The following is a 25,649-nucleotide window of genomic DNA, read 5'->3' on the forward strand; positions in this document are numbered from 1 at the left end:
TTTCGAACTGCTAGGTTGGCAGAAGCTGGGACAAGTACTGGGGGCTCATTCTGTTACGCGGCGCTAGGGATTCGAACTGCCAAACTGCCAACCTTTCTGATCACCACTGCGTCCCTTTGTAAACTGCCCTTTACGTAGGTATTAACAGAAATTGCAAGATTCAACCATGTAAAAACTGTCCATCGCAGGGGTTCTTAATTCTGGGAGTTGAAGTCCACACATCTTGAAGTTGCCAAGGTTGAGAAACACTGGTTTATGGAATTAAAATATTAAGTATATTAACTTCGCCCCAATATAGTTCCATCCGCCCATGCTGGGATAATTCATCTTAGCTGCGAGTTGTAATTCTAACTGACTCAGAAGACACCAGGTTAGGGAAGCCTAATCTAGACACACTGGTCAGCTTTTCTGATCCTTGGTACCCAGCATTTATTGCAAACCTATGTGCTCAAATATTAAACCAAGATGACTACTCCAATGAGCAAGAATTCTTTCACACCCTAAACCTTACGGGTTTATTTGTCATTCTACACAAGTACAAACACAACATGACAACAAGATGCCACCAAGTTATACAAAAATCAAACTTTATAGTAATGACTGTACAACAGGCTGAAGGTTCGCTGGCCTTTTAGAATCTGAATCTCGGTTATTCCGATCACAAAATCCTCGCTCCCACCCACCTCCCAAACAGATCAGGAAAATACTATTTTTCAGCTCGTGTATTTTGCACATCTTTTAAAAAGCAAAAGAATTTACAGCGTTCTTGGCAGGAACTGGGATTTTTTTTTTCTGTACCACTAATATAAAGAATTTAATTTAAGGGATATTTTCAATTTGTCACAGACTCAACCAATACGGCCAATGGCCAAGATGTAATTTTGGGCTGGCAAGAGAGGATTAGAAACAAAGTGAGGGTATAAAAATTTACTGATTTAGTGAAAGGGGACAAAAACATTTTGACATTGAAATATATGTCCGAGCCATTTTGGCATGTCTGAAAAGCAAGCAATTTTCTTGGAATTGTAGATTTTTCTCTAAAATAACAAATTATCTTTGAGAATGGCAAAACCAAAGGAACATCTCCACCCAATCTGATCCAAGATTCTTAGCTGGTTTTTATCATTTCTCAACCGCCTCTTTCCTTTATTCTGATTCCATTGTTTTTTCCTTTAAAAAAAGAGACCATTTTAAATGGGTGCACTTTTAACTTTAAAAAAAACAGAGCTGCCTTGTCCTGCGTTTTATCGAGAAGAATTGGAACTGGATCGACTGCGGTGACGCCTCCGGCCTGGAGATCTGGATCTGGACCGCCTGCGAACTGGGGATCTGCGCCTGGGAGACCTGGATCTGAAAGGAAATAGATTGATGGAAGAGCTTCAGACGAAGAAGAGCCGCCTGTACTTGGTACAGTATAATCAGCACAATTCAAAGATGTTTTTGCAAGCTATTTATTTATTGTCTGCCCTTTTCGTTGTATTTAAGTACAATGACAATAAAGGTTATACTTATACTTTTCTGCAGGAAAACTCAATTTTCTTGGGTGCATTTGGAAGGATCTAGGACAGATGTCTCTTTATAATAAAACCAAAGTTTTATTTGGTGACCACAATAATGGCTCTCAGAGAAGGGTTTCAAGAAGCCTTCTGACAATTGAAAACTTCAGCAAACTTATTGTGACAAGTTACATACACTTCCGCTACAAAAATACTGCTTCAGTAGAAATGCATGAGCAGAAGAGAAAGAGGCATAGTTGTGGCCTGCCAGCGGCCAGCAGATTTGGACAATGTGGAGGTTGGGGAGGAACATGGGCCAATCCTGGAGTCTGGGGAAGGCTCTGATTAGGGCTCTGTGTCAGAGGCAGAGAGAGGGACAGAGCCGTCTGACAGTTATCAACTGCCTTCAGAGTCAGACATCAGTGAGGCAGAAGAACAGGTGGAGCCTGCTCCCAGTGTGAGCATGCACAGAGCTGCCAGGAGCAGGGAATAGCTAAAGAACAGGGGTTGATTTGAGAGTAAGGCCACAGGTGGATGATGAATGGCCCCTCCCAGAGGAAATAAAAGAGGAGCAAAAGGGGAGTGGAGTTTGCAGGAGACCATTAGTTCGCTTCATTGGTTCGTGACTCTCAAAGACTTCTTGCCAAGTTTTGCAGATATCTGGCAGCTCTCCAAGCCAGAGAAGGTCTGTGACTGTAAATCCTCCCTCGAAAGACTTTGCTGGATGTGAATGAGCAGAATTCACAGTAAATTAATAAAAAGGGTTTTTTGTCGGGACCAGGAGTTTGCTTCCTGCTCTTGGGAAGCCTCGGTCAGAATATGCATATCTGATTAACCCCAATAGCCCTGGTCTTACTGTGAAGGGATTTAAAAGGAATGCAGGAGCCATTAAGGGGAGACTCAGAGAAGAGACTACACAGTCCAGAAATTGACAGCAGTGCGAGAAGAAAAAACTTCAAATAACCCTGATTCTGTTCAATACAAGGTAAGAAATTTTGACAACTTTTTAAGATATCATTGTACCCTGCAACACAGAATGACATTTCTGCAGTGTCTGTTTCTTGATCTAAAAGCATGAAAGGGCTGGCGTCCGTATTGCTGATTAAGGCCACCTACCTTCTCCTCATGCGTGGTGGTGAGCGGCGCCACATAGGGGGCGGTAGCAACATCCTTCTGGGAGGGGTGAAACGCCTCGGAGGAGGTCTGGGTCGAGGCGCTAAAACAGCTGTGGCGGTAATCTCCTGCCCATCGATTTGACCTGTTTGTATCACAGAAGAAAAAACATTGAGTGCTGCAGCCACCAAACTTCTCTATTTTCTACTTCCACATTTTCTACTTCCGCCTGCTTAAAACGCCAGCGGGCAACTGTTCTTGAAGCATACACAGAGAAAATGCAAGAAGCAGGCGCACTGGGAATGGATGGATACCAAGTTAAAAGGAAGTCAGTAGGAAGAACATGTCAATGAGATGAAAGTTTCCCAACCATTAGCAATGTATCTTGGGCAAGAGTTTCTCAACCGGGGCAACTTGAAGAGGTGTGCATTTCAACTCCCAGAATTCCCCAGCCAGCCACCTGATGTCCACAGGAGTCCCCTCCACCACCATCCCAATTTTCCTTGACACTTGATCTGGAACCCTCTTAATTCCAGACCCCTACCTCCATCCATGTGTTTCAATGCTTTTTCAGCATCGTCTGGATTCTCAAACTCTACGTAGGCATAGCCTCTGGAAAGGTGGGGGTTGAGCCTATCTGCTGGCATATCAATCATCTTGATCTTTCCGTAAGTAGAAAATATTTCCATGATGTGATCCTAAAAGGAAAAAAATTCCTGGTATCATTATACGTTCCCATTATCTTCAGCCTTCTAAAAGAATATTGAATAAGAAACAGCTACGCCTTTAACTTGAGATGTACGCATATCAGCCAAATCCATGAAGAGGGATTTCTATTTCAAGTTTGCTTTATCTTATCTTTAGCTTTAAAAGAAAAATAATACAGAAATACTAGCGGTGATAGAAGCAAGGTTTAAGACAGAGAGCTCAATTGGCAGGTGCAATTAAATTTACTACTGAAAAAGCATCAGACAGCAACTGGGTATGTCAAGTGGGGAAAAGCCTCTCTTAAACTATGGGAAACCACCAATGGAATAGGTAATGGAGGAGCAGGATGATCAAATGTAATCCTGAGTTATTCCTCCTGAAATGATACTCATGTTTTCACAAGCCCAACCTAAGCTCTTTTACAATTTTGACTCCCAAATTCCCAACCTTCAAATTATAACTTTGATTTCTGCTCCTTTGGGGTCTGATTTTTCTCCTTTTTGAATCCAGTTAAGTGCCTGGTTGCAATTACCTTTGTGACATTTCTAGTAAGCCTCCCGACGTGAACTTTGGTGGGCTTAGGGGAGGGACTCCTCCTCTTCCGTTCTTTTTCATCTCTCTTGGTTGGTTTAGATCTTGGGAGAAAATAGAGATCATTTTCTAAGGAGCAAGCTTGTAGTAAAAGTCAGCTGCTGGCTACCATTTAAATGGCATGCTATTTATACAACAGCGTGCCTGAACAATGTACATTTCAATATTGGATCTTCAGGCATGATAGGAAGACAGCTGTGTTAAACCTATGGTAGCAAAAGACATCAGTAGTTTGGTAGCATCTCTTCTGATTAATAAATCTTATTAAATGGCACCAGCCTTCAGGAGCTGCAGTTCTCATCATCAGATATGTAGGTTAGATGTAGTTAGATGTAAGATTAAAAATGCGGTAAGATGGGGGGAAGGAAAGCAAATAAGATGATTATGCAAATTCATGTGATTACAAGTACCTTATCAATTAACAGTTGCAATGTGATAAAAAGAACCCATTGTTTACATCTGCATAAATCAAACTATCATCCCCACCTTGCTTCCTACCTCACCCCTACTCCAGTCTAGCCACTCTGCCCCTGATAAAAGGAGCTGCACCTCTTGAAAGCTTTTGCCTTTTCATAAAATATGTTAGTTTTAAAAGATAGCAAATTCCTAATTTTTAGGCTTTTTAAAAATATATGTTTTTTTAAAAAATCTGGCATTTACATTCTACTAAATCATATAAGGAATTTGTGGCTCAACACTGAGCCACAATGGGACTTTTGCCTACAATGTTCTGCATTCTAACTCTTCGTTGCTGACTTAGCATTTCAGGGAAACGTAATCAACTGTTATTTTCAACAATCACACCAACAAAGATTTAAAGCAGTGTTTTCCAGAATGGTTAACATCACCTCCGATGATTAATGGACTACCAAGATCAATATTGAAGTTACCCGTATATACTCGAGTATAGGCCGGCCCGAATATAAGCCGAGGCACCTAATTTTACCACAAAAAACTGGAAAAGTTATTGACTCGAGTATAAGCCTAGGGTGGGAAATGCAGCAGCTACCGGGCCATTCACGAACGTCACCCAGCAGCATGGCCCCGCCCCTTTTTCTCCTCCATTTCGGGCAAATTTTTCACTGACTCGAGTATAAGCCGAGGCGGCTTTTTTCAGCCCAAAAAGTGGGCTGAAAAACTCGGCTTATACTTGAGTATATACAGTATCATTACTGTTAATATCCATATCACTATTAAAATAATATGGGGGTCGGTAAATAATCTGAAACTCTTCATAAAAGGACCAATGAATTGGGAACCTCTGATTTAAAGCCATGGGTGAAAACTAGTCCCCAACTCACAAGACTTTAAGCCTCCTCATCCCAATTTCAGTTTGATCACATCCCCTCCCAGGCAATGCCCACTCACTTGGATCGGGACCGTCTCCGATTGTCATGCCTACGCCGGGAAGGGCTCGGAGAGCCCGAAGAACTGCTGGAGCTGGAGCTACGGGAGGTGCTGGAGCTCCCCGAACGGCTTGATGCAGAAGAGGAACTGGAGCCACTGCTGGACCCAGTGCTGGAGCTGGACCCCGAACTGGAGGTGGAACTGGACCGAGACCTGACAGAGGACAAGCAGCAAATCTATCACCCAAACTGAGCAGAATCAACTCCCGCGATGTCGAACGCTTGCAAGGAGCTCTGTTCGACCCCCACATACACATCAAAGAAAGAGGAATTGAAGTAATGTTTTTTTTTTAATGGATCATTTCTTTCAAAACCTTATAGCAAGAATGGGAGGCTAAGACCAGACCAGTAGAACACCCTCCTTGGACATTATCTCCAAAATTCCTCATCCCATGGTGAATGGAAATACATAACATGATAATCTACCGTAATTTTCAGACTATAAGACGCACCTAGCTTTTGGGGAGGAAAACTATAAACAAAGAAATCTGCCTCTGCCTCCCATCATCCATCCGGTATTCATCTGGCCCGTTCGCTGCCACCCATTCACCCACCACCCCCATCCCCGCGGCCCATTTGGCGTGGCCCATTTGCTGCCATCAGTTTGCCACCGCCTCCACTGGCCATTCTAGAACAGCTGATTGGCTCCGCACCAACCCCCCTCCCCCGCAATATTTGCTATATAAGACGCACAGACATTTCCACCCACTTTTTCTTTGGGGGGGGGGGTGGATTGCGTCTTATATTCTGGAAAATACCGTAGTTGGTTGATTTCTACAGCTATCCATCCCAACAAGTGACTCTGGGCAATGGGCACCATAAAAACAACGAAAACCATTCAAACAGTACCAGGTAAATATGTACGACAACAAGTAAAACTGTTACTTTCCGTGTTAATACACACAGGAAATGGGGCCCTTCACATCCTTGGAGCCCCATATCTAGTTAGGGGGATAAGCTTTAAACTCTGCCTCCACCACCACCACCACAAGTCCTCGGGAAGTGAGTTTCTAGCTCCCGGGAACCACAATGTGGCCCTACGTTCACATTTTTTCAAGGATGCTAGGATTCTATTTACCTGGTGGTGCTGCTGCCACTGGAGGCGCTGTGCCTTTTGCGGGTTTTGTCACGCCCACGGTCCTTTTCGCCAGACTCCTTTGTGGCTGGTTTGTCCTTGGACCGGTCCTTGGATTTTTCTTCGGTCCGGTCTTTGCGTTTGGTTGGAGAGGGAGCCCTTTAACCAAAAGGCCAGAGAGTTATCTTCTAACCAAGCACGATCATCTCCTTTTAATGACCCCTCATAACACCTTGCAGGGTAGAGTCTGGGCAACTGAATGGAGCGGAATGTTTACTGGCCAGATGCCTTTCCTGTCGCCAATGAGGAGTTATATTCAGCAGACATATTCTCATCGTGCCCAGAGAAATAGCTGCCTCTACCTAGGACCGAACTCACAGCCTCCTGATTGTGAGGCGAGAGCTCCGCCTCTAGGCCACCGCATCACAACAGCATGATGACATCACAAAATTCCCAGCCTCTATAGAGCAGGTTTAAAGGAAGGCAGAGCCAGGTGCGGAAATTATGAAAGGAGCAAAGAGAAGCATTTCTAATTACAGATAGTCCTCGGCTATCCGTTTAGTGACCATTGAAAGTTACAGTGGCGTTGGGGGGAAAAAGTGACTTATGACCGTTTTCGACACTTATGTCCATTGCGGCATTCTCAGGGTCACATGGTCAAAATTCGGACGCTTAGCAACTGGCTCCTATTTATGACAAGTTGCCATGTCTCAGGATAAGATGAATATACCTCTTGGGGCCTTCGGACAAGCCAAGTCAATGAGGAAGCCAGATTCACTCGACAACTGCAGCGATTCGCTTAACCACTGCAGCAAGAAAGGTCGAAAAATGGGGGGGGGGAACTTACTTAACTGCCTCACTTAGCAACCGAGGTGTTGGGCTCAACTGTCGTCGTTAAGGCAAGTACTGTCTGTACGTATGCTCTCCATGGGAGTCCTAGTAGGCTGCAAAGCTCTCTCTCCCCCTCCTCCTACAACCACCCCCTCCAGCTCCTAGGAGAATCTAGGCCTTGAAAATTCAAACAGTGATTACCTAGTGCTGGACTTTTTATTATTTTCTTTGATGGCTAGCAAGCTCTTCTTTTTCATTCCTGACAGCTCCATTTTCCCCTTCCGAGTCCCAAAGCAGTTCTGCGGGGGGCCTCACTTATCTGAAAGCTCACTTCTAACGGATCCCTAAGCGAGTGCAAGAAGCTCCAGAGAGCAGCCTAGTGACAAGATAAAAGCATTGAGAGACAATTAACATATAGGCAGGAAAGGGGGGGGGGAAATCCTACTTGATAAGAACGGCAGGTGACACTAAAGCATTATTCATGCGAAGCACTGTAGTCCCCGAAGCATTGGCTGGGCGGTAACAGCAAATTACACCTGGCTGAAAATGGCACCTTGCTGAACAATCTAAATCAGTGTCCCCAATCTGAGCAACTTTAATTTGTGTGGACTGGAGAATTCTGGGAGCTGGTGGGCTGGAGAATTCTGGGAGCTGAAGTTGACACGAATTAAAGTTGCTCAGATGAGAAACACTGATCTTCATCGTGCACTTTACAAGATACTGTATTTGAATATCTTCTAATACTAAACAAAAAAAGAATGCAGGTTTTTCGCCACCATAGTAAACAGGGTTTTTTTTTTGTCTAGAGATTTCCAAGAATTGTATCTTTAAAGTAGGGGGGGAGGAACACGAAAGGCTCCTCGAAGACTAAATAATTTTTTGCATTCTGGCATTTCCTGGGCAACGGTGTTGTCACCTGCAAATCCTTTCAACCCAGAAGTCTGTAGAGATTCTCAGTCATCCAGTTCACGGTTGTCCCAAAGGTGCTTTTTTCAGGAGGCAACTGGACTTTCTTGTTTTTTCTTTTGAAGATGTTTTGCTTCTCATCCAAGAAGCTCCTTCAGCTCTGACAAGATAATGGGGAATGGAATATCAATGAGGGATATAAAATCCTTCCATTCCCCACCATCCAGTCAGAGCTGAAGAACCTTCTTGGATGAGAAGCAAAACATCTTCAAAAGAAAAAACAAGAAAGTCCAGTTGCCTCCTGAAAAAGCACCTTCGGGATTTCAACCTAGAATCACACTTTGGTTAGCTTTGTAAGATCTTGTGACACAAATACAGATCTTTAAATATGAAATTAAATATTGAATATGAATAAAATTAAGCATGAATAAAATTTGGGGGAGCAGAGCTCCCAGACTTACAGCCCTTGCTTAAAGAGCTTGGGATAAGTGTGATCCAACCAAGAATGATCTTTGGTTAATGGCTGAACTTTATATGTAATGCGCTCTACATGGGGCTGCCCTTGAAGAGTGTTCGAAGGCTCCAATTAGTCCAGAATGCAGCCGTGCGAGCGATTGTGGGTGCACCAAGGTACACCCACGTTACACCTATCCTCCGCGAGCTGCACTGGCTACCTATTAGTCTCCGAATCCGCTTCAAGGTGCTGGTCGCTACCTATAAAGCCCTACATGGCATCGGACCTGGGTACCTGAGAGACCGCCTCCTGCCGATTACCTCTCTCAGACCAATTAGATCGCACAGGTTAGGTCTCCTCCGGATTCCATCTGCCAGCCAATGTCGGCTGGCGACTCCCCGGGGGAGAGCCTTCTCTGTTGCAGCTCCGGTCCTCTGGAACGAGCTCCCTGTTGAGATCCGGACCCTTGCTACCCTCCCGGTTTTGTTTTTAATATGTTGTTTTTGTCTCGTTTTCCCCCTTTCCCTTGTCTTTTGTGAGCCGCCCGGAGTCCTCCGGGAGTGGGCGGCATACAAGACAAATAAATAAATAAATATGTGAGCCAGGCCAAGTTGCTAAAGAAATCATGGCAAAATAAACAATTCTGCACTATGTTCTAGTCGCTAGAGATGCAATTATTTTTTTGCAATTTTTAATCTTCAGTATAAGGTATAATATCTTTTAGCAGCATGCTAAAAGATATACTCTCAATACAATAGTATATACTTGCATATATTTCTATTTAAGTATATGCAAACATTTCCCCAGCAAACCACACTTTTGGAAAGAGAATAAACTGCTAAACCTATTTTAAAGTTTGTACTGCAATGTTTTAGATATCAGGGCCACAACAGGCATTATGACATTATTTGACTATTTAAATACTGAAATATGTTAGCTTGGAATGCCATAAGCACTCGTTTCATCTGGAAGGCATACATTAAGACAATCTGTTACAACACTGTTGGCATATAAACAAACCTGCAAATTAATTATTTTTTAAGAGACGGAACAAGATATTTTCTTAATGCACAATTAAAAAAAACACCCAGATAACATTTATTTATCTCACTGCTATTCTCTTTATCCTAGCTTTATTTTTCAACCCACATAGCAAGCTCCACCACTATCTCAGTTTCCCTTAACTCCTTCAGTATGAAAGGAATACAAGTCCCCAAAACGAAGCACCTCCCTGAGATTTTAGTCTGAATTCCAGTTTATCCCATAGGGCCTTTTGGAAAACTGGTGGACTGTTTGGAAGCCACCTAATGCAAGACTTGAGTTTTATTACCCCGGAATCGATATATCCTTTTATATCTCCGCATTATTCACGCCGCCTTATTATGCACCCTGAAAACCACCCACAATCCAACTAGATTGAAGGGGTGCATAATGCAATTTTTAAATAAAAATAATCCAAAGGGGGGGCATTGAATAGCCTCTCCACGCTTCAAAAAAAAGTGGAATAAATCAGATTTCTTTTTCTTTTTTGCAATAACAGCAGCAAATCATGCAAAACCTTACAGCAATTGTAAGTGGTGCAAAAATTACTTACGAGATCTACAATGGATCACTGGGGAATCCAGTCTTCTCCCCCCCCCCCCCCAGAATAAAAGAGGGGAGCAGCTCCGTTAGTTCCCCAAGGAACTTACTTTGAGCAAGAGGCCAAAAAGGGGCGGAGCCAGCTCGGTTCTACGTCACCCACCCGCACGCCGCCCCGTCGTCCGTATACAGAGGAGCCTCCCCTCCCCACTTTCCGCCCCGGGCCTCCCGTGCTCCCGAGGCGGCCTCACGCTCCTCCACCAGGCCGACTCTGCTGAGAAGCCCCCGGCGGCTCGGCGAAGCGCTCCCCGGCGCCCTCACGGCCGTCCCTGAGCCGGATGGCGACGGATTAGCGGCTCTCCGCTACTTACATCCTCAGCGATCGCCCGTTGTTCCTCCGTCGCGCTCGCGGTGACGTCGTTTGCCGCCTTCCGCAGAGCTGGGCGCAAGCGGATGGCGTCAAAGACGGCGACCGGGAAAGGAGTGCTGGAATTCTTAGACGCCTCTTGTCTCCAAGGTTACGACTCCCCCCCCTTTTTTTAAAGGGCCAGACCCGCGAATTTTGCTGTTGGCGGGGAACGTCAAGAAAGCTAGATTTTCAGCGATGAGTGCATGCAAAACCACCAGAACAATTAGTTAGAGGTAGAGGTGGATCAATTAATTAGAGGTGATTGATTAAATCAGTCAATTAGACGAGAAGACCCTTTGAGAACTGAATGCAACGAAATTACATTTTAATGTATGCCGATTAGTGTACACTCAAATTGACAATAAAGTTATTCTAAGTTGGGGAAAAAAACCCCACCCAATGTCCTCCACTTTTTCCCCCCTTTTAATTTTATTTTTACAAACAACCAAATGTAGCCCGATGGGTTGGATCACAATTGTCATCAACTCCCATGCTTCGGAGTCATGGGAGTTGTAGTACATAGCACTCGTCATTTTTCGGGAAGAGGATCAAATTGGGAAACGAAAGGCCTTAGCACCGCAGCCCGTTCTAGATTTTGCAGAAGACCATGCTAGCATGCAGTAGATTCCAGATGTTTCGGGAGGCTGCTAATACCATGCCAGGTTCCAGGTGTTGCAGAAGAGTGCTAGCATCCAGCAAAGTTCCAGATGTGGCAGAAGACTGTGCTAGCAATACAACGGATTCCAGATGTGGCAGAAGACCATTCCAGCACCATCCACAGGTTCCAGATGTTGCAGATTATACTAGCACCGCAGCAGGTTCCAGATGAATCCAGCTGGCTTCATGCCTAAAGCAGGACTAGAACTCATGATCACCTGGTTTCTAGTTTGGTGCTTTATCCACTAGCCCAAAATGGTCTTATTCACATATGATTGTTATAGTGTGACTACTTTGTGATGAAGCATGTTGTGTGAACTCAACCCCATTGTTTACTGATCATAAGTCACTTTTTTCAGTGCTATAGTAACCTTGAATGGTGGCCAGATAAATGGTTGTGAGTCGAGAACTACCTGTAGTGCAGGGTGAACATTATCTCTTCCTTAAAAGAGTCAGCCACACATATGTGCTTCAAGTTGACAGTTCCCTAGTGCTGAAGGTCTCAGTTGCTTAGCTTAACTAGGATAGCAAAGGGAAGGTATTCCTCCATTTGTAAAGGACCCCTGCTTTAATTGTGACAGGGACAGCTGAAGGCCAAGCCATCCATCTCCAACAAAAGTTGAAAAAGAGAGAAAAAACGAGAGGGGGAAATGCTGTAAATGTATTGTCAGAAAAAGAAGCTTCAGATCTCTTGATAGGTTTAATAACTGGAAAAATCAATCAGAAAGCTGCATTTGGACTCCCAACTTTTTCTTTTATTTATTTTTCAGTCCATTCGCATGCCGCCCAGACATTCTGAGTTCCCGTGGCTCACAACAAGAATAAAATACAATCGACCATAAACAAGATAAATAAATTTCGAGCCTAAAGACAGCAAAAACAAACATCGTAAGTTCTCTGTGATCAGAGGCCAAAGAACAAATAAGCAATTAAACATTTATTTCACAACTGCCCGAATGCCAGAACTGGAAAAACCAAGAGAACGGTATGATTTTTTTAAATGGAAAAAAATGTAAGAACTAGGGCTCCAATTGCCTGAGCTGAGACCATTTCTAGCATCATTAAATCACTGAGCCAATGCCCCTCTGCTGTCAAGGTCATCTTCCTTATTTCTACAGCAGGGGGGGTCTCCAAACCTTATAACTTGGCAAACGTATCAACAACCCCCCCCCCAAATCCTGCCTAAGGCACTATGGGAGTTGAAATCCACAAATCTTAAAGTTGCCGAGTTTGGAGACCCCTATTCTACAATAATATTGTTTATGGATGGGATGAGCAAAATATTGTACATGGATCAGATGAGCAAAAAATATTGTATATGGATGGGAAATTTAATTAAGCAATTGCTGCAATGTTAGGGGATCAGCAGAGGGCAGTAGCTGGTTAAAAATTGATCCTCCCCAAAATTGCAGTTTCTACAAGCCCAGTTAAATCAAGCGTGTGCCTGAAAGCAAATGTCGCACCTACCCATTTGATTAAATCTCATCACCGAACTAAGTAACATCATCAATGCTACAAGGGCAAACGCCACTCCCTTCTAGCATCGATGATGTTATCTAGTTGGGTAATGAAACAGCTACAAGAATACAGTCTGATTCAAGGAGCACCAAGGACCTCCTATTCACACCTGCAGAGGTGTGAGAAACGGGCTCTGGGACAGCACATTTCAGAGGATACCAAATTTTGGGCTTTTCCCTGTGGAAGATTGCCTTCACGATTTATACCACCTTCTCTTTGTGTTATTGCTTTGGGTTTTAATCTTTGCTGTGGTCTTTTTGCTGCCAGCAAGAAATTCAAGGCTGCAGAGCAAGGTGAAAACTACAAACAATGGTTTTCTATACAAATTCCTGAGTTTGGGGAATTTGGGGAATTCTGGGGAAAAGTGGAATGTTGGGACAAGGGTGACCTCTTTTTATTTTTATTTTCCTTTTGCTTATGTCCTGACTTCTGTTGCTTAGACAATAGGAAATGAGCTTAGGAACCCACTTGGAGTCCAGTTACCTCCTTGCCCACAGATTAAAATGTCAACTGAAACGATGGCTTTGTGAAAATGTTTTGCCTGAACTGATCTTTCCTGTTTCCTGAACTAGGAAATGAACCTGAGGCTTTCTCTGCCTGGAAAGCAGGCCCCTTTCACAAACACATTTTGAGGCATCCATCATTGTCAGTGGCAACACACCCCACAACTAAAACAGTTCATTGCTTAGGAAAGCAAAGTCACTTTAGATCCAATTAACAATCCATGAAGGTGAAGTAAGTTGAGCAGATCTCCGCCTATCCCACCCTTTTTCTTTCCAAAATAAATAATTCTGGATTTATTAGAATTGAATCTAAGGCTTTCTGCCTCTAAAGAAAAGTTTTGCTTCTGTTCTCTCCCTCCCTCCCTCTTCCTCTCTCCATCTCTCTCCTCTCCTCTGGTCTCCTATCTCTCTCCTCTCTCTCCCACTCTCCCTCTCTCTCTCTCTCTCTCTCTCCCCCTCTCTCCCCCTCTCCCTCTTTCCCTGATTGTGATGAGCAGAGCACTTTACCTCCCACTGATAAATTAGGGAGGAGGAAATTTGGCTACACATTTTTTTTAATGTTGGGTGGGGGAAATATCATGGCACCTCCACCAATTTTTCACCCAACCTGGCAGTGAGATATGCTTATAGAGACAAAGAGGTAGGTTTTCTCACACACATAAAAACATCCTCCTCAAAATAAATAAATACTCCGGGAATTTAATCCGTTGACAAGGCGGTCAGTTGGCTGGAACCTTCTTCTGAGATTTACCTCTTTGTTAGATCCCAAAATAGCCTGAGGCACTTCCTGGTAGAGTCAGATGGCTGAAAGAATCTCACAGCGATCATTCAATTCAATGTTATTGTAATTCTGTGGTCTGAAAAACCCAGAAGGAAATAGGTTAGGAGAGTAGTGTGATTTTTATTTGCATAATGGCATGAGGTGAGGATTGGAGGAGGCTGTTTCTGCTCTGCTTATCATAACAGAAAGAGGAGCAGAGATAGAATCATAGAATAACAGAGTTGGAAGGTCCCTTGGAGGTCTTCTAGTCCAGTGTTTCCCAACCTTGGCAACTTGAAGATGTCCGGACTTCAACTCCCAGAATTCCCCAGCCAGCAGAATTCTGGGAGTTGAAGTCCGGACATCTTCAAGTTGCCAAGGTTGAGAAACACTGTTCTAGTCTAACCCCCTGCTTAGGCAGGAAACCCTACACCACTTCAGACAAATTATTGTCCAATCTCTTCTTAAAAACATCCAGTGTTAGAGCATTCACAACTTCTGGAGGGAAGTTGTTCCACTGATTAATTGTTCTAACTGTCAGGAATTTTTTCCTTAGTTCTAAGTTGCTTCTCTCCTTGATTACTTTCCACCCATTGCTTCTTGACCTGCCCTCAGGTGCTTTGGAGAATAGCTTGACTCCCTCTTCTTTGTGGCAACCCCTGGGATATTGGAACACTGCTATCATGTCACTCCTAGTTCTTCTTTTCATGGCAGTAGCAACAGCACTTAAGCATAAATACCAGCCAATAGCACGTTACATAACTCTCTGAGTAGTTTACAAAGTCAGTATGTTGCCGCCAACAATCTGGGTCTTCATTTTACCAACCTCGGAAGGGCGGAAGGCTGAGTCAACCTTGAGCCAGTCAGGATCGAACTGCAGGCGGCAGGCAGAGTTTGCCTGAAATACTGACTTCTTTAAGATTTGTCTGGACTTCAACTCCCAGAATCCCCCAGGGAGTCGATGAGCACATACACTACTTTTAAGTTGCCAAGGTTGAAAAAACACTGTCTTAGAACATGTCAAAACATTTATACAGGTAGTCCTCAACTTACAACCAATCTGTTTAGTGACTCTCCAAAGTTCCAATGGCATTGAAAAAACTGACTGATGATCAGTTTTCATACAGATGACCATTGCAGCCTCCCTATGCTCAAAGTCTGGCCACTTGGCATGTATTTATGACAGCTGCTCTGTCCCGGGTTCAAGTGAATACTATTTTTAATGTTCCCAGAAGGCTTCCAACAAGAAAAGTCAATGGAGGAAGCCAGATCTGTTTAACGACCGCGCGGTTCACTTAACAACCGCACTGATTTGCTTTGCCGAAAAAGGTGGTAAAATGGCCAAACTTGCCTAACAACTGCCTTGCTTAGCAATGGAAATTTTGGACTCTGTCGCAGTTATAAGTCAAGGACTACCTGTATAGATTCCAGGGACGTAAATGGAACTGATCTCTGTGTTCTGTTTTATAATGCATGAAGACACCAACTGTCCTCAGTAATGCAGTTAAGGAAGCTGAGCACGTTTTAGTTCAAAGCAAGCAAGCAGGGACATGTTGAAATATGAAATCCACCTTTTAAGAATGCAAAAGCATATGTGGTTAATAGCTTAACTTGTGGCCAGGTTATTCAACAAATCATGGTAAAATAAACAATTCTGTGTGCCAGACGCTATAGATGCCGTTACCTTTCTACAGCTTTTAATCTTCAGTATAAAGTACATAGCAGCATGCTAAAAAGATATGCTCTCTATACAATAGCGAGTTATATGGGTGAATTATATTTGCATATATTTCTTCTTAGGTATATGCAAGCATTTCCTCATCAAACCTGATTGAAGCCATGCTTTTGGGAAGAGGAAGAACTGCTAAAACATATTTTCATATTTGTACTACAATTTTTAGATATTGGGGCCACAACAGACAAAAACACACACACAAAAAGTCAGCAAAAGCATCAAGGAGGCTGGAACTTGAGCCCTGGCAAAGAACATTGGAAATGTGGCAAAATCTTCTATATCTATATCTATATCTATATCTATATCTATATCTATCTATATATCTATATCTATATCTATAGCTATATCTATCTACATCTACATCTACATCTACATCTACATCTACATCTACATCTACATCTACATCTACATCTATCTATCTATCTATCTATCTATCTATCTATCTATCTATCTATCTATCTATCTATCTATCTATATGGCTGTATGCGTGTGTATGGAACACTTTGAGCAAATTCAATCAAACTTGGTACACAGATAACTTACTTTCTGGAAAAAAAATACTGTGGGGGTAAGACATCCCTAACACCCCTTGGGTGTGTATGTGTTCTGTTAAGATACAGCCTGTTGTGCCTTAAAATGGTTTCTACTGTACTGTCGTAAAATGGCTTCTACTGTACAGCACAGTGGAATTGCCATGGTAACGGCTTCACAGTACTCCACAAGGGGGCTCTCCCTGGTAAAGGGGAAAATCCGACATTAGAAATTACGTTTGGTCCGGACATTTTCCCCTTACAAATAAATACCTGGGCAACGCCGGATTATCGGCTAGTAAGTATATAAATACAGATAATTCTCAACTTTCAACCATTTGTTTAATAGCCGTTTCAAAGTTAGGGCAACACCGGGGAGGAAAAATGACTTACAACCAGCCTCAAATCATATTAAAGTCACATCCTCTTAACTATGGCTTCTCCATTAGTCACGAAAGGGGATCACATGACTGCAGGACACCGTCATAAAACGTGCCATTTGTTAAGCATCTGAATTGTGATCAAATGATCATGGAGGTGTATTGGTTGTAAGTGAGAAAAATGGTCATAAATCATTTTTTCAGTGCTATTATACCTTCCAACAGTCTTTAAAGCAGTGTTTCTCAACCATGGCAACTTTAAGCCCTGTGGACTTCAACTCCCAGAATCCCCCAGCCAGCACAGCTGGCTGGGGAATTCTGGAAGTTGAAGTCCACAGGACTTAAAGCTGCCATGGTTGAGAAACACTGCTTTAAAGGAATGGTTGTATGTCAAGGAATGCCTATATTGCCCATCACATTAAGTGAGTACAAAATTGGGCGAAGATACCCATACAGGGTGACAAAGTCAGCTTCATACTGGATCCATGTTGTTAGGTTCATCTTTTGGTTCCTAGATTTAGCTTTAGCACAAATCCCGAAAGCAGCTCTTTTTTTTCTTTTTACCTTTTTATACAATAGACAGTTCCCCCGATTAACAGCAGAATGAGAAACATGGAACCCAAGGTCAAAGAAGCAATTTCCCAGGCTTGAAACGGAACTGTGGAAAAAGAGGAAAAAATATTATTATACACTTTATTCATTAAACACGAAACTCAGCCAACTGAACATTCAAAAATGCATTACAAATACCAGTGACTGGTGCTAATGGTTGATACGGTTTGCTGCCAGTGTCCTAGGTATCAACCAAGGACCTTCTTAAAATATAAGATGCACAGTTTTTTGCAGTTCCGCTGGTGGTATTGCAGGAAGCTGCAATTTCTTGATGTATCTTGTAAAATTCTTGGACATGGTGCCAAGTGCCCTGATGACAATGGGTATCACTGTTACATGCTTCATCCATACCCGTGTAGTTTCGATGGCCACGTAGCGATATTTCATTGTTTTTTCTAGTTCTTTTTCTTCAACTCTGGCATCTTCAGGAACAGCGAAAACTGTACACTTCGGCCCTCTACAACCGTGATATCTGGTGTGTTGTGCTCCAAATTATTATTATTATTATACAATTGTATCACAGTAGCCAGTTGTTTCACCGGATTTGGCATTGGTTACTAGTTGGACCCCACCCAGGGGCCTAGGATGTCGTGACGTATTTTTGTAATATGCATGCAGATCCAAGCAGTGCAGCTTTTTGCATTTGACTGATGGTGATTTTGTCAATTTTTAATTGTTTTAAATGTAATTCCAGTGCTTTTGGAATAGCATCCAGTGTGCCAATTACCACTGGAATTACCACTGCTGGTTTGAACATGGCAGGGGAAGGATACTATAAAATCTCCATTCCTACCACATTCCAAGGGAAAGATACTGCAAAATTCCCGTTCCCTCCCAATCAGCTGGGACTCGGGAGACAGAGAATAGATGGGGGTGGGGCCAGCCAGAGGTGGGATTTTCCGGTTCTCCAAACTACTCAAATTTTCCGCTACCGGTTCTCCAGAACTGGTCAGAACCTGCTGAATACTACCTCTGTTTCAGGAGCTTTGAATCCCCCAAAATAAAACTGAAATCAGTCATAACGCCGAAGTTCCAATAAAATTAAATCAGAACTTTTTGGGGGTAGACGTACTGAGCTTTTCAGAATATTGCTAGGTGGGACTATCTCATTTCTGAATGAATAGTTTTAGTACAGAATAAAATGCCATATATTTTAAAACAGTCACGAGGTTTCTAAATCTAGTTTATCTAAATCACATGATCTAATTTATTTTCAATTCAGAGCATCGCAAAAAAAAAAATAGACCATTCATAATTAGATTCTCAGGGTTTTTCTCTATAAAATTGACACTGGGAAAAAAATATCCATAAAAACAAGTGATTAATTAGGATTGCAGCCACCAAAATCTTTGGCCACTACCTGACCGGCTCACCTTTAGATATTGGTACCCCTTCACTAGAAGATGCGCAGGGTGCATTATTTCTGAGGAATATCCCATCCACAGAAAATGGGTGGGAATGTAAGGAGAAATTCTGTTGCCATTGGATAAGGAGCTGCCGCTCTTCCGGTGACCTGGCCAGCATCCGACCGGACAGTTTCAAGGTGGTCTCTGAGCAGGTGAAATTCAATTCTGTGGAAAGACAAGGAAGATGAATAGCTAATCGGGCTCGAAAGATGAGGCCCACCCGTAAAGGTCCAATTAAACTGATTTATTGTGTGATGGCTCAGTGGTTAGAGATGCTGAGCTTGCCAGCTGGAAAGCTGGCAGCCTGGGTTCAAGACCCAAGCACTGCATGATGGGATGAGTTCCTGTTACTTGCTTCAGCTCCTGCCCACCTAACAGATCGAAAGCATGCAAATGCGAGTAGATAAATAGGTATCACTCCATGGGAAGGTAACAGCTTTCCATGTACCTTTGTCGTATAGCAGGGGTGGGATTCAAAAATTTTAGCAACCAGTTCTCTGCCCGGTTGCTAGGTAGGCTTGGCCTATTTGGCCTCCTGCACAATGGGGGTTTTTCTCGAGCCTCCGGGAGGGTGAAAACAGCCTCCCCCCGGGCTCCGGAGGCTCTCCAAGGCTGGAAACAAGCCCGTTTCTGGACTTTTTCCCCTCCCAAAGCCTCCGTGCAGGCCATGCAGTTACCTGGCATCCAAAACTGGCCGCGTGGGGACTCCTAGGAGGGGAGAGGAAGGGTCAGCCAGTCCTTCCAATTACCAGTTTGACGAATCAGATGTAGAATTAGCATCTGGTTTGCCCAAACCAGTCCAAACTGCCTGAATCACATCCCTGGCATACAGCCATGTTGGCCACATGACCATGAAAGCATCTTCAGACACAGCTGGCTCCCTTGGTTAGGAAACAGAGATGACCACTGTGTCCTAGAATTGGACATGATTGGACAAGGGAGGAATATCTCCTTCCAACTATATTAGTAGCTTCCTCCATCCTTATCTTTTGGCTTTTCTGTCAGGGAACGATGGGGACAGATATATATATTAAAATCTGGCCCACCAGAGAGTCCCCATTTTAGCTTGAAAAGTTCAGAAACAGAGGTGCAGATTGAAAGCAATAACATTATTTACACCGGCCGTGTCTTTTCCGGCATGAATGTATTGTCCCTAGAGATATCAATTCAAGAAGCAGTATCTATTGCTATTTTTTTTTAAGTTGTGTCGGTCACAAACCTTGCAGAGCGCAGAGAGAGATGGCACATAAACAGGTATCTTCCATGGATCTCACTAGTGTCTGCTGGAAGTGAGCTTGTAGCTGTGGATTTTGAAGCCAGAAGGAACAGTCTACCAAGAGAAGAATAGCCATCTTAAGCACCTGATTCTGGGCAACATACAACATTTATTTGTAAAAATAAAGAGCCATGTAAAAACCCTACATTAAAAACGTATTAAGAAAATCAACATTGGTGTAATGGTGAAAGCCCCAGGCTAGAGAATGGGAGATCGTGAGTCCTAATCCCACTTTAGTCATGAGATTGGGTAACTCTGAGCCAGTCACTGTTCTTCAACCCCAGGAAGAAAGCAAGGGCAAATCAATTCTGAAAAACCTTGCCAAGAAAACTGCAAGAACTAGTGGTCCATGCAGTCGCCAGGAGTCAAAAACTGATTTAAAGGCAAGCACAAAAAAAAAAAAATCAATCGCACAAAAAACTAGTATTGGGGTTTTGACCAATGATATGACCCAATGATACTAAGACTTTTTCTTGGTTGTGTCTGCCACAGGTATAGTAGCATCATGCCTCCTTCTGGGAAAAGAATCAAGTTGTCAGGCCCCAAAACCAAGAATGACATGTGGCAGTTCTTCCACGCTGAGCCCATTGACAAAAATCTTGACACACTGAGAATTCTACTATCTGTATTGACAATGTACTTGGGGAACTATTAGGGAGAGGCTGTCTTCACCTTCTTTCTCTCACACATGATATCTGGGCTGCTTCTCACTCCTCTGGAATGCACTCTCTCCCTCCAGGAAATCCAGCTCGTCTCTACATTCCATCACCTCCCTACATTCCATCACATTCCATCATTGTAGACTTCAATTTCCAGAATCCCTCAGCCACCATGTGTGGACTTCAACTCCCAGAATCCCTCAGTTACCATGTGTGGACTTCAACTCCCAGAATCCCTCAGCCACCATGTGTGGACTTCAATTCCCAGAATCCCTCAGCTACCATGTGTGGAATTCAACTCCCAGAATCCCTCAGCCACCATGTGTGGACTTCAGCTCCCAGAATCCCTCAGCCACCATGTGTGGACTTCAACTCCCAGAATCCCTCAGCCACCATGTGTGGACTTCAGCTCCCAGAATCCCTCAGCTACCATGTGTGGAATTCAACTCCCAGAATCCCTCAGCCACCATGTGTGGACTTCAACTCCCAGAATCCCTCAGCTGCCATATGTAAACTTCAACTCCCAGAATTCCTCAGCCACCATTTGTTAGGCCCCAACCATGTGGTGATTCTTCCAGGGTGATTTCTTTATTGTTTCACACCTATAATCAAAATCTTACCAGACTGAAGACTCTACTGTCTGCATTTACAATATAGTCTGGGAAGTGTTGAGGAGACGCTGTCTTCACCCACTTTCTCTCACACAGGATATCTGTACTGCATTGCCTCTTACTCCGATGGACTCCAGGCCTCCCTGCTCAAGATCTGTGTCCCCGCTACATTCTGTCACACAAGGGATAAGTTCATTCTCCCCAGATGCATGCAAGAGAAAAAAGAACCACTTACTTGGTGTCCATAGGCACATCCTAAGATCCAAGGACAGAGACTCTTGAGGACAACTGTTCTCCATCCCTGGGGTGGGGTTGGAGATGAGAAAGTTTTCCTTGCAAAAAGGGCAGTAACTCAATGACCAGATTCTGCAAGGAAACAAAAAGCAAACACAAAACATTTGTAGCAAGACCAAACATTTACAGGCAGATATCACAAGGATAGTTCTAGGGAACAATTTCAATAGATGCGGTTAAGACACCGGGCTTGTAGACCGGAAGGTCGGCAATTTGAGACCCAAGCACCATGTGATGGAGTGACCCCCTGTTCTGGCCCAGCTCCTGCCCACCTAGCAGTTCGAAAGCAGGCAAACGCAAGTAGATAAATAGGTACCACTTCAGTGGGACGATAACAGTGTTCCGTATATCTCAGCATATAGTTGTGCTGGCCACATGACCACGGCAATTTCTTCAGACAGCACTGGTTCCCTTGGCTAGGAAACAGATGAGTACTCCCCCTAGAGTTGGACACAACTGGATGTGTTGTGGCCCACCAGCAGCCAGCAGGGCTGGCAGCAGATTCAGACAGTGAGGAAATTGGGTAGGAATATGGGCCAGTCCTGGAGTCTGTGGGAGGCTATGATGAGGGCTCTGTTTTGGAGGCAGAGAGGGGGCCAGAGCCATATGGCAATTATCAGCTGCCTTCAAAGTCAGAGATCAGTGGGGCAGAAGAACAGCTGGAGCCTGTTCCCAGTGAGCGCATGCGCAGAGTTGCCAGATGAAGGGAGCAGCTAAGGAACAGGGGTTGACTTGGGAGCAAGGCCACAGGTGGAAAATGAATGGCCCTCCCAGAGGAAATAAAAGAGGAGCAAAAGGGGAGTGGAGTTTGCAGGAGATAATTCATTCGCTTAATTGGTTCATGACCCTCCGAGACTCCTTGCCAAGTTCTGCAGCTATCGGCCTGGCAGCTCTCCAAGCCAGATAAGGTCTGTGACTGTAAATCCTCCCTCGAAAGACTTTGCTGGATGTGAATGAGCAGAATTCACAGTCAATTAATAAAAGGGGGTTTTGTCAGGGCAAGGAGTTTGCTACATGCTCTTGGGAAGCCTCGGTCAGAACAGGATGGGGGAAACGTTTATCTCACCTTTACCTTTAATGGTATGTGAGAACGACCTTGCGAGAAGGAGGAAGAGCCGCATGAGAGGCAACCGAGCCCACAGAAGAAATGTGGGTGTGGCAAAGTCGCAGAAGGGACCCTCCCTAGTTTTTATAGAAAGAAATGCAGAATAGGAGTACAAGTAACAAGACTCTGTAGGAATACGAGATGTTCACCTTTCTCTTTTCCCAGACATAGAGGGCATTTGGGAGACTACATCAGGGTTCCATGTCCAACTATCTTCTAGTTTCTCAGCCATATTTGGAGTGCCATATTGAAGCCGTACTTTCCGGCTGAATAGGGCTACAGTTAGGGTCTCCTGCTTCGGGAATGGACGATTCCAGAGAGTGGGCATCACCAACTGCTCTGGAAAGAAACGGGATAAAATTCAATTAATTTTTGTAAAAATTATTTAACAAAAAATTAATTTTTTAATTTTTTTATTCATTTAATTAATTAAGTAATTAATTTAATGCTTAATTTTATTAAGCAGTAAAAAGCAGTAAATAGCATAAGGGAAATTGTATCGATTTGTAATTGCTATTAGAAAGAACAGGAAGTTCCTGTTTTTACTGTATTGTGTAAATGTAGTGTGTGTCTAAGTTTGGTGTCTGTGTATTGTGTATGTTTGTAAATAAATAAAAATTAATTTTAAAAAAAGCAGTAAAGCACTCTAAGTGACTCTGGGCGGCTTACAAAGATTAAAATGTGTGTGTGTGTGTGTGTGTGTGTGTGTGTGTGTGTGTGTGTGTGTGTGTGTAAACAATAAACAGTCATTGCTGATTAGGAGAATGCCAGCAAATTGGAACAACAATGCATTGGTAAACAGCTTCAAACAGAACTGGTTTTAAAAACTTTCCCTCTCAACAAACTGAATCCATCTGAATCCTTCTAATCTAGAGGGTCATTGAAGACACAGATAAACCTCCAAGTAGCCTCAATGACCCTCTAAAAGGATGCAAATGACCAGCTGTCTGCAAGGAATGTGAACCCTGCCATTCCCCACCATCCAGTCAGAGCTGAAGAAGCTTCTTGGATGAGAAGAGAAACGTCTTCAAAAGAAAAACCAGAAAATCCAGCTGCCTCTTGGGGAAAAAAAAAAGCACCTTTGGGGCTTCTGGGAAGAGTTGATCAGGATCAGCAACATACCATCAGGCTTATCACTTAGGGACACTGGCCCTGGCATGACGACGAAAAGACCCCCACTTCCAAATTTTCCTTGCAGGTGGATGCTGTTGTATGGCCGGTTATGTTTTCCGAAGAAGTGCAATGTGTATTTTTTCAAGCTGTCTCCGGGATTCCCTTTCAGCTCAATGAACTTGTATAGAAGCGAGTCGTTGGCCAGGCCCACTTCGCTGATGACGGCTGAAGAATTATGGATCCCCTCTTTGGAGAGATTCAAGTTGAAGGACACGCAAGCGTTTTCCCCAAGAGGCGTTATTTCAGTCAACTGGGAGATGGGCAAAAGAAAGCACCCAGAAAGCATATTAATCTTCAACGTTCATTTCTTTTAAAGTTCATTTTTAAATTTCTAACAGATTCCCCCATCTAATCATGCTGTAGAGTTACTGTATTTTTCAGAGTATAAGACACACTCCCCCCCCCCAAAAAAAGAAGGTGAAAATTTGGGTGCGTCTTACACACTGAAACACGAGACACGGAGGAGGCAATGGTCTGTGGCAATCCCTGCAGCCTGGAACAGCTGATTGGGGGTATTCCAGGAGCCTGATCCATCCGCCAATCAGCTGTTCGTGCTGAATCAAATTGCAATAATGTGCTGAAGCTGACCTGGCTGTTTGCTATTTGCTGCAAGGACGTGTCAGAATTTGCAGCAGCAATCGCATTCAGAATAGCAATAGCAATAGCAGTAGACTTATATACCGCTTCATAGGGCTTTCAGCCCTCTCTAAGCGGTTTACAGAGAGTCAGCATATTGCCCCCAACAATCTGGGTCCTCATTTTACCCACCTCGGAAGGATGGAAGGCTGAGTCAACCCTGAGCCGGTGAGATTTGAACCGCTGAACTGCTGATCTAGCAGTAGCCTGCAGTGCTGCATTTAACCACTGCGCCACCTCGGCTCTCAGAAAGCACACACCAGTAACTGATTCAGCAGGATTCACTAACTTCTCTTTATATATAATATAACACATTAAGTAAATATTCAATACCAAAAGCAGCTTTTCCAACATGGTAGTTCAGCAGAGGAGAGAAGTTTCACTTTCAGTTTTAGTTTCAGATATCAGCACAGCATGCAGCTTTAGTACAGAAGAAGCTATGCCCAGGCTCCTTGCTGTCTCCTTCCTTGTTGCTCACACAGCAAATACTGTTTGTTTCCAAACAGCCCTCAACTCTCTCACACACTGACAGGACGCCAGCCAGATGAATACTATGGATGCTGGTAGGCAGAGGCATTCTAACCACTGTGCCACTAGGACTCCTATTGCAACTCTCAATTAAATACAGCAATAGCAAAAGCACTTAGACTTATATACCGCTTCACAGCGCTTTACAGCCTTCTCTAAGCAGTTTACAGAGTCAGTATATTTGCCCCCAACGATCTGGAGGCAAACCACCTCGGAAGGACCGACGTTTGAGTCAACCTTGAGCTGGTGAGACTCAAACTGCTGGCAGTTGGCAGAATTAGCCTGCAATCCTGCATTTTAACCACTGTGCACCATGGAAGGAAGGGAGGAAGGGAGGGAGGGCGGGAGGGAGGGAGGAAGGAAAGAAGGAAGGAAGGAAGGAAGGAAGGAAAGAAGGAAGGAAGGAAAATAGCAATGGCACTTATATACCGGTTCATAGTGCTTTTACAGTTCTCTGTAAGAGGTTTACAGAGTCAGCCTATTGCCCCCAACAATCTGGGTCCTCATTTTACGCACCTCAGAAGGATGGAAGGCCAAATCAACCTTGGGCCTGGTGAGATTCGATCTGCCATACTGCTGGCAGACGGCAGTCAGCAGAAAGTAGCCTGCAGTACTGCACTCTAACCACTGCTCCTCATAACATATATCATTCATCACATATATCATTAGCCCGGTCAATTATGGTTGACTCAACGA

At 43.7% G+C, this 25,649-nt stretch overlaps 2 protein-coding genes across 4 annotated transcripts in view; both read right to left on the reverse strand.

The window, feature by feature from the left end:
- Window positions 1-501: 501 nt before the first annotated feature.
- RNPS1 (RNA binding protein with serine rich domain 1) lies at window positions 502-10,603 on the reverse strand. 2 transcript variants are annotated; one of them, XM_087728559.1, is made up of 8 exons: window positions 10,533-10,603; window positions 7,422-7,596; window positions 6,393-6,548; window positions 5,277-5,468; window positions 3,850-3,952; window positions 3,154-3,307; window positions 2,613-2,754; window positions 502-1,350 (listed from the first exon to the last, which is right to left on the reverse strand). In XM_087728559.1, exons 2-8 carry the CDS (start codon window positions 7,490-7,492, stop codon window positions 1,245-1,247), a joined length of 924 nt encoding a protein of 307 aa, XP_087584685.1. In that variant the 5' UTR covers window positions 7,493-7,596; window positions 10,533-10,603; the 3' UTR covers window positions 502-1,244. The 2 variants fall into 2 exon arrangements, with proteins under 2 accessions (XP_087584685.1, XP_087584686.1); XM_087728560.1 differs by lacking the exon at window positions 10,533-10,603 and adding an exon at window positions 10,175-10,308.
- A 1,363-nt stretch (window positions 10,604-11,966) lies between these two features.
- The window catches only part of LOC106541801 (uncharacterized), a 32,297-nt gene continuing 18,614 nt past the window's right edge, over window positions 11,967-25,649 (reverse strand). The window contains exons 8-15 of one of the 2 annotated variants that reach the window (XM_087728573.1): window positions 23,739-24,039; window positions 22,766-22,955; window positions 21,453-21,583; window positions 19,891-20,001; window positions 18,639-18,836; window positions 17,218-17,311; window positions 14,000-14,105; window positions 11,967-12,091 (exon numbers count right to left, since the gene is read on the reverse strand). In XM_087728573.1, the coding sequence (XP_087584699.1) occupies window positions 14,045-14,105; window positions 17,218-17,311; window positions 18,639-18,836; window positions 19,891-20,001; window positions 21,453-21,583; window positions 22,766-22,955; window positions 23,739-24,039 (1,086 nt within the window). In that variant the 3' untranslated portion in view covers window positions 11,967-12,091; window positions 14,000-14,044. Of the gene's footprint in view, window positions 12,092-13,700; window positions 14,106-17,217; window positions 17,312-18,638; window positions 18,837-19,890; window positions 20,002-21,452; window positions 21,584-22,765; window positions 22,956-23,738; window positions 24,040-25,649 lie in introns of those variants that run through there. The other variant, XM_087728572.1, reaches the window with a different exon arrangement.

This window comes from Thamnophis sirtalis, unplaced genomic scaffold (genome assembly GCF_051295495.1).
Source record: "Thamnophis sirtalis isolate CommonGarterSnake01/CBP01778 unplaced genomic scaffold, rThaSir2_p1.2 scaffold_14, whole genome shotgun sequence".
NCBI classification, from domain to species: domain Eukaryota; kingdom Metazoa; phylum Chordata; class Lepidosauria; order Squamata; family Natricidae; genus Thamnophis; species Thamnophis sirtalis.

Bases quoted from the DNA above. Each gene is read 5' to 3' on its own strand.
- RNPS1 (XM_087728559.1), bottom strand. From the start codon at position 7,492: ATGGAGCTGTCAGGAATGAAAAAGAAGAGCTTGCTAGCCATCAAAGAA. The intron at 5,469-6,392 runs GTAAATAGAATC...GTCCTCTGTCAG, and splicing joins AGTGGCAGCAGCACCACCAG to GTCTCGGTCCAGTTCCACCT. The intron at 1,351-2,612 runs GTAGGTGGCCTT...ATTTCCTTTCAG, and splicing joins CCACCACGCATGAGGAGAAG to ATCCAGGTCTCCCAGGCGCA.